The sequence below is a fragment of the Pimephales promelas genome, chromosome 9 (genome assembly GCF_988280905.1).
Source record: "Pimephales promelas chromosome 9, fPimPro1.hap1.1, whole genome shotgun sequence".
Taxonomy (NCBI): domain Eukaryota; kingdom Metazoa; phylum Chordata; class Actinopteri; order Cypriniformes; family Leuciscidae; genus Pimephales; species Pimephales promelas.
In genome coordinates this window covers 30,398,141-30,406,879 of record NC_142777.1, presented here as the reverse complement: position 1 = coordinate 30,406,879, position 8,739 = coordinate 30,398,141, and the positions used below count along the sequence as shown (strand labels likewise).

The 8,739-nt window shown below is 38.8% G+C and overlaps 1 protein-coding gene across 1 annotated transcript; it reads right to left on the bottom strand.

Annotated features, from left to right (window-relative positions):
• Nucleotides 1-544: 544 nt before the first annotated feature.
• LOC120460944 (cytochrome P450 2K6) lies at nt 545-8,286 on the bottom strand. Its single transcript, XM_039648991.2, has 9 exons — nt 8,026-8,286; nt 4,645-4,807; nt 3,275-3,424; nt 3,034-3,194; nt 2,386-2,565; nt 2,171-2,312; nt 1,888-2,072; nt 1,663-1,804; nt 545-1,559 (listed from the first exon to the last, which is right to left on the bottom strand). The coding sequence occupies exons 1-9, from the start codon at nt 8,221-8,223 to the stop codon at nt 1,372-1,374; spliced, it is 1,509 nt and encodes a 502-aa protein (XP_039504925.2). The 5' UTR covers nt 8,224-8,286; the 3' UTR covers nt 545-1,371.
• Nucleotides 8,287-8,739: the final 453 nt, after the last annotated feature.

Below are 8,739 nucleotides of genomic sequence, written 5' to 3'. Positions count from 1 at the left end.
ATAGGAATCTAATCAGCGGACAATTAATATTTACTGCAACTTCTTTTTTCTCACGTTAATAATAATGGTGCGTAAAAGTCATCTGTATAGATCAATATTTACGAGTTGAACACACATTTTCTTTAAGTCTTGATCTTTACGAGTAGGGGCGTGTTAGTGAGAAACATGGCAGAATACCTACTTCAAGGTATTTAGCTATGATATTGTCATGTTTTTCTATTTACAGCACAGTAAGACACAGCTTATAAAAATAGCAATGCTCATATAAATAAACTACTACAGCCAAAGAAAAACTAATGTTGAAAAGTTAAGGGTCAAGAGCCCAACTTAAGCCATCACTGATCACCATCATGGTAACATCAAATGAAAATAAAATGACCTCTGTCACCTTTTAATAATAACTTCTGTAGACGTCTGACAGAAATAAAGTTAAACTGGTTTGTAATAACTGCAGCTGAAGTCAAACTGGTTAGTAATAAGTGAAGCTGATAATGTTGTTTGTAGACTTGTTTAATCCTGCTGGCTGAGATCTCCAGAGATTTAATGTCTTTTATCTTCATTTGTTTTTACCTTTTTTGGTTCTTTTTGTTCCTTCAGTGATTCTGCTTGTTAACAGCAGGTGTCCATCAGTGTCTGAATCAACTCACTTGTTTTTAATCACTGTCAATTGGACAGTATATATACACTATATTAGTGAGCTAATGTTGGGAATAGTCAATGAGGGGTATAGGGTGTGGTTTGGAACACAGTCTCTGAGTGTCGACTTTGAGCACTGTTAATTAACTGTACATTTCTGTAGGCTACTTTCTCAAAAACGACATATCACCAGTGTATATCTTTAACTAGCTAATTCAATGAACACTTATGTATGATTTGGCAAAGTAAAGCTTTGATATCATTAACATAGCATAGCAATTGCTGAATGGTAAAGTAATATAGAAAATGAATACCTATTCTTAAACCAAGCTCATAGAGGGAATAGTGTTTAAATATTACCCAGAATGCTATATATTACTGATTATTGGAAATAGTATTTTACTGACAGAATTTAACTTTTTCTTACAGATTTTAAACTGTTTTTACAGTGCAATCTTTATCTTTACGTGTTGGTTAAAGAAACCATCTGTAGGCAAATATTTCCATAGTGCTTCCATAAGTGCAATCTAAATGCTAACTTTTTCCTCAGGTTTAAGGATTAATAACAACATTTGAATAATTTGAATGTGATAAATACATTTACATATTAAAGATATTCTCAAATACACTTCCTACATAAAAAGAGCAAAGGCACTATACCATAAACATTGAATGTATTTACAACGAAAACCTAAATTAATAAATGCAAATGTTTAATAAAAGGTCATATTAACTTTAAGACCGCTTCACTGCGCACAGTTTGTGTGGCGCTGGGTTCAGGGTGAAGCCCACGACTGGTGTGAGATCCAGATCATCTCCAGACACTCCAGGAGGAGGAGTGAATCGGAAATGCTGAAGGAGGGAAGTGAAGAACAGGAAGAGCTCCATCCTGGCCAAACTCTCTCCAGGACAAGCCCTGCGGCCTGAGAAAAAGAATAAGCAAAGTGTTCAAAAAAAAATCATCTGTGATGGCACAATATAATTAGTCAGTATTATTAATTATAACTAATTTGAAGTCCACTGCACCTGCAGAGAAGGGCAAGAAGGCGTCCCTTTTGACAAACTGGCCCTGCTTATTTAGGAAGTGTCCTGGGTTGAAGCTGTCAGGAGTTTCCCACTCATTTTTATCCCTCAATGCAGTTACCAGTAATGCAACTACACTGGTACCCTGCATAAAAGAACATAAAATTATCAATGATAAATGGAACAAACACATCATATCAAGAACACAGCATGCTCTTGGAGTCAGACCTTCTTGATGAGGTATCCATTCAAGTGAACGTCACAGGTGGTCTGATGGGGAGCACCAAGGGGTAGTATGTTTGCAAATCTCTGTGTTTCATGGATCACAGCATCTGTATATGGTAAGTTCTTCCTGTCTTCCATCACTGGCTGGCGTCCACTAATCTCTCGGTCAATCTCATCTTGGACCTTGGCTTAGTTAAATTCACAAGAAAGACCGCAGTATGAAAGTAACAGCACTATTGAACACTTGACTCTGTTTGACTCTTGGCGTGATTTAAAATTAGCATACCTTGCATTTCAGGGTATTTGGCCATTAGCAAAAGACTCCAGCGTAGTGTTGTGGCCGTAGTGTCAGTACCAGCATTAAACAGGTTGTTGATTGTACATAGTAAATTTTTTGAATTGTACAAAGAGTCTGTTTTTCCAGATTCCTGCAGAAGTCATGACAATGAAAGCCAAAAATGGTAATTGCAAATCGATTTGATTTAAAAGTATAGATAGTACCTCGTCCTTCTGCTGTCGTATCAGAAAAGAATCAGCGATTCCTCTGGGCAGCCGAGGGTTCAGAGTTTTCTTCAGACCACTTAATATTTCCTCACATTCTTTGAATGTTTCTCTGACATTATTCATAATACGTTGCTGATTCACCACAAAAGGACGAAGCCAAGGAAACATGTTGTAGAGCTACAAATAAGCAGAATTGCAAAGAATCATAATGTATCATTGCACACTGTGTACATACACCTTGACAAAAACTCCAAATGCATTATAAACAACAAATCTTGATCTTTATTGTACGGGGCGGCAGTGGCTCAGTGGTTCATGTAAGTTGTCTACAAAGCAGAAGGTTGGTGGTTCAATCCCTGGTTCCACATGACCAAACGTCGAAGTGTCCATGAGCAAGACACCTAACCCCAGCTGCTCCCGACGAGCTGGATGGTGCCTTGTATGGCTGACACCACCATCGGTGTGTGAATGAGTGTATGAATGGGGGAATGTGAGGCAAAATGTAAAGTGCTTTTGTGGCCATTGGGTCTGTGAAAGCGCTATATAAATACAGTGCATTTACCACTTACCATGTACTTCTTGAATAATGAAAAAGATCAATCCGTGTATGAATTATTGGTGGATTGAACAGGAATGTCTAGTTACCTGCACTGAAGCTGATCCAGTCATCTTCATGTTTTCGTAAGGTCGCTTGACCATGTCATGTAACTTAGTGTTGCTGTACTCAAATCTAATGTTGTAGATAATGGCAGAGACAACGTTCGAAACAGCCATGGCCACTGGCAGAGTTGTATCATGTGGTTCTCCTGCACATGGGCGAACAAGATGTTAATACTCAAATCAGTTTCATTCATCATGATCTTGTCCTTGTGGTTAACAATCTTACCTTTAAACTTCTCAAATTCCTCTTTTAAATGTTGTGTTTCTTCAACGATAATCTCTTCACTTCTTTTCTTTCCCATTCCAAAATCTCGCAGGTTTGTGAGAGCAAAGCGTCTCATTTCTCTCCAGTTTTCACCATTGGAAAACAAAATCCCTACAGAGGAATAGTTTACCCATTACTCTAAAGTGGACCTCACATTTCTTACTAGTGTAAAAACGTCTTGGTTACAGATGTAACCCTCATTCCCTGAAGAAGGGAACACATCGGACTGATCTACTTCGAGTGTAACCAAACGAGCCAACGCACACTGGCATGCGACATTTGCATCAGGTTTTCACTGAGGAGCCGAGCTGATGATCTGGCTGTCTAGTGGTGGTCCAGCAACTGTGCCGATGGGACTTGGTACATATGTAACCGATATATTCCCTTTCAGTCGGACACGTTCAACGCCACTTCGGACTGACCAATGAATAGGGCGGCAGTGGCTCAGTGGTTCATGTGGGTTGTCTACAAACCAAAAGGTTGTTGGTTCAATCCTCGGTTCCACCTGACCAAGTGTCGAGGTGTCCATGAGCAAGACACCTAACCCCAGCTGCTCCCGACGAGCAGGCTGGCGCCTTGCACGGCTGACACCGCCGTCGGTGTATGAATGGGTGAATGTGAGGCAAATGTAAAGCGCTTTGGTGGCCACTAGGTCTATGAAAGCGCTATATAAATGCAGTCCATGAATAGGAATCCCTACCAAAGTGCCCTTCCAGTCTCCTGCCCAGTAGGCTGATATAGAGAATCTATGCCCTTTCCACTGGAAAAGGAACACTGCGGAAACCACATTCTACCCGCAAGAAGTTATGTAGAGATTACATTTGGATTAACCCCGTAAGGTCCGTACTACATATGGAATGACTCTGGGGTGACTCCAGCCTCATCAATGGGGGCTCCCCAAGGCTTCAGTTTAATAGCTATACCGTGGAAAATACACATATAGGATCCCCCTGGATCACTACATATGGACACAAGAGAGAGCTTCTCCTTGAAGAACTGGCTCTCTGTAGTTATACTGCTTACAGATTTGAGCATTAACAAACAAACTGCTCGACTCTGAAGCGAAAAGTTGAAGATGCGATGAACCTTCTGCTCATTATGTACTCGTACTGTGATGCGGAGTAGCTGAAGCAAATATCGCATGCATTGGCTCGTTTAGTTACACTCGAAGTAGATTGGCCTCTCTGGCAAGATTCCCATTCGTCGGTCAGTCCAACATGGTGTTGAAAGTGACTGACTGAAAGGGAAACGATAATTTTTTTATTTTATTTGCCACTTTATATACAGTACAAGACAAGATCAAGACAATCTACAAAACAAATGTCTCTCACCATATCCCTGGTTGAAATCATGGAAAATGGGTGTAATATCTCGGTCTCCAAACTCCTCAGAAAGGTTCACTAGTGCGTGTTTGATGGTCTTGTATCCTGACAATATTACCACTTTTTTGGGGCCCAAGTGCACTGTGTAAACTGACCCATATTGTTTTGACAGCTGCAAGAGAGAAAAAATTAAGCAAAGCCATAAATGGCTATTTAATCTATCCATCCATATCTATCCACTGGCATCAGCCCCTGCTGGTCTCACATTACCCATAACTATTAGTCTAGTGGGAACAGTGACCTTTGAATGAACACAGAATCTGTCTGTTTGACAGTGATGATTTACATGCGGATGTCAATCTGATCTATTGACATCCGCATGACGTTTGTCTCCCTGGTCAAACATTCCCACTGACTCTTACCCTAGTGATTTTGAGAACTAGCTGACCTACTTTTGTATTTTTTAAACACAGTAAGCTTGCCAGTAAATGTATACTTGGCATGTGTAATAATTAAGCAATAAGGAATGAGAGGAAAGGCCCTATTGAGAATTTTGTCTTTAGGGCATTGTCCTTTAGCAATGATATAACACTGTCCCCCGGTTTCACAGACAAGGCTTACGCCTAGTTGCACACTAAAATGCATGTTTGAGCTGTTTAAACTGAAAGCTACTTGCACTGACACATCTTAAAATGTGTCACTGTTGTCTCAAGATGCACACTATTAATGTAAGGCATGTTTATAACATCTACTTAAATGTCCTAATTAAACTACCCAGCAAGGCACCATCTAAACAATTTTAAATCAATGTTAATGTGTCAACGTTAACTGCATTGGATTAACATCACGTTTGCACTTGCGATTAATGTTGACATTTTTTTTTTTTAAATGTCAACCAAAAATCAATGGAAATGGCATCGAATCAATGTTACCAATGTGATGTTGGTTCAAAATCCTGCTTGCACTTTCAGAAAATGAAACACGACTACTACACATGACTTGAAGGGCCCAGCAGGCCTCATGCAGGAGAGAGAAGACTCTCTCACAAAGAACCAAGGACAATCTCAGGAGTTTGGAACCAGGACTCCAACCAACAACGACTCCAATCTCCCACTCTTCTCACTTCCTCACTTCTCCTGAGTGCTCGGCATGGCCTCAACAGGGCCCAGGGCTTAAGCAAACCAGCTATGTACTCATGGAGGAAGATAACTTTCAAACAACTTCCACTTGCCACTGCTGGAACCCTCAACGACTTCAAGAATTGTTCCCACAACAAATGCAAGTATTAAATTCATTGAAATGTGAAAATGAAATGCTGTTGGTTCTTCTCATAGTCAGATGGATCTTCTCCATTGTTACATCATTCCATCTCTCACTCCTTTTTTCTACACATGTATTTATGTATATTTGTTTAGTTTATTCATGTTTATGATTTAGTTAATAAAACTTTTGCACTTTATGTACTTGGTTCTGATTGAAGTCCCTTTTACGATGTTGATCTTGCTACATACTCAAAGCGCTGTACATGCTATTATGGAAGATACCCTTTTCTTAGAATAAATGAATAATCAAAAGAGTTTGTTGTAAGAACTGATTAATTGATTGTAATATTAATTTAGCCACATCAAGTTAATTCAATTAACTGACCCGAATATTCATAATGAATCATAAGTTATTATTGATTATTAATATTTCCTATAGCTAAGTTCCTTACACTTTCAAAACATTCTTTTTCAAACTTCTCCTAGACCATTTGTCCGATTTCACCAAAATCGAATCATATCATATCATCTCCAGACCATGCTGACTAAAAGTTATGGATTTTGTGACAAAACTGTTTTCGTATACCACAGCAGCAAATTTGAGGCATGCTGCCAAAATGACAATAAAGTCTTTAAGCTGCAATGCCTTGACACCAAACTGTGTATGCGTCATTGTCACCAAACTTTGTGCGTCATTGTCGCCTCTCTCTGACCACATCACATTGATTTCGTAACTGCACCACCTATTGGTCGAAAGTGATAATCCAATAAATCTATAAATCTATGTGTATGTGATTTGTTAACCATTTGAATCTTTGAAAAATGTGATATCATGCACATGTGTATTACATATTTAGCTGATACGATTTTATTTATTTTTTGAAAATGAAAGGATACCTATCCACAAGTTTCCGAGGGGCGCTCCTGTAAAAAAATAAAGTGGGTGAAACTTCCGGTGACGCGGCGGAAGTAGCATTCCAATGGTATTTTGTGTGTTAGTTAGCGAAGAGGCTAGCTGTTTTTCGGAGAATTATTTTACTATTTAAAGACGCAAATCTTTATGAGAGATGTCGTTACGGAGCTCAGGGACAACATGTGCTGTTCGCGGTTGTATGTATAACCGGACTAAACTAGTTCAGTGGCTTAAATGTGATTGTTTTGAACATAAGCTGAAAACGAAATCACAGTGATCCTGCCAGAGCCCGTCTCTGATCCTGCCAACGACTGTAGTTTCCATCACCTCCCAAAAGACGACGAATCTTCCTGTGTACATTTGTTTAAATTCTTAATATTCTATAAACTCTATCAGCATGTGTTTGGCTGTTCGCTACTGATGTTACACCTAAACTCAGGATCAAAGCCTGTGTTGACAGAATACCAAATGTGCCAGTTAATGTATTCAAGTAGCACATTCATTTATAATTTTGAATAAACTCCAAAGCACAATGACTAAGTGTGTATTTTTTATTTTAATTGTTTGTCAGCTCACACAACTGTCTGTCACCATGCCTTGATGAGTATTGATTATTAATAATGTTATTATAATACTCCCAATCAACTACTGCAGAGGGTAAAGGTACAATTATTTTACCCTTTTTAATTTGGTTGAGGTTGTGTTCCCACATCGTTAGCTAGTTTGGATCGCTATAACTTGAATGACTGTCAACTGTTGAATGAACAAGCGTCAAGCATGTCAAATCACGGTTTGTTTACTTCCAACCGGAAGTCGCGCCCACTTTTGACGCAAGGCCTCATGGGGCGTAGGAAACTTGTGGATAATAACAGTAAGACAGTTATATTACACAAATCAACACAGTATAATATTTTGTCACCATGAAAAATTAAAGGTTCCTCAGAGAAGACTCAATAAAGATATAATTCCAAAGCCTTCGTTTTCAAAGAAGTAAAAATGGACTTTTTATCAGAGGAGAACATTCTAAAATTGGGATAACAGTGAATGGTACTGGTTTTGTGAAGATGAAATTTACCCAGAAGACAAAGTGATATTGTAGTAAAAACTGTAGTAAAAGAACGTGTATGTGTGCATGCTCGTAGCCTCTCTTTACAAAGTGACATCGCCAACTATAGTGGACTACCACTAAAATTAATAAGAGCAATTCATGCTCACCTCACACAGGCTGACGTAGGTTTTCTTGAGGTCCAGCATGTGCAGGTTCCCTAGCAGTGGCAGTGGTTTGGGTCCTGGAGGATATTTTCCCTCATCTTGAGAGCTGGAGCTGATGGAAAAGAGAAAAATAATCAAAAACAACAGCAAGGCAAGTATTGTACCTGTGCTCTGCGAGAGTAACACTTCTGTTAAAGACATTTTCAGAGAGATCCCATTTAGGTTTGATGTTGGTAATAGTCTTGCTCTTATGTACTCTGCAGGTAAGAGGTATGGGAAAAGTATAGGAGGGGCCATAAGGAGGGTAATGTTTACTCAAAATTGCACAACTGTCACCGGTAAGCTGATTAAAGAGAGAGAGAGAGAAAAAAAACAACCTAAATATAAATGCAAGCAGTGCTGTTTTCTTGAATTTTTATCAATTCATTCACAGAAGACACAGAAGATGATTTACCAGTCTGTATACTGTATGCACAGCCAATGTCTTCATTTTGTTTTGTTTTCTTTTTTTTTTTACATGTATAACAGCTTTGAAAATCAGTAGGCTACTTTGTTTTACAGCATAAACAAAAAAATAAAAAAAAGAAGTATTTAAATAATGTATTTAAAATACACTGACCTGTAACAAATATAGAATGAAATATAGCTGCAAGCAGCCATTTTGGGCCAAGCAGAAAAAATGACAGCAGATGCCTTCATGGGTGGGAGTGGCAGAAC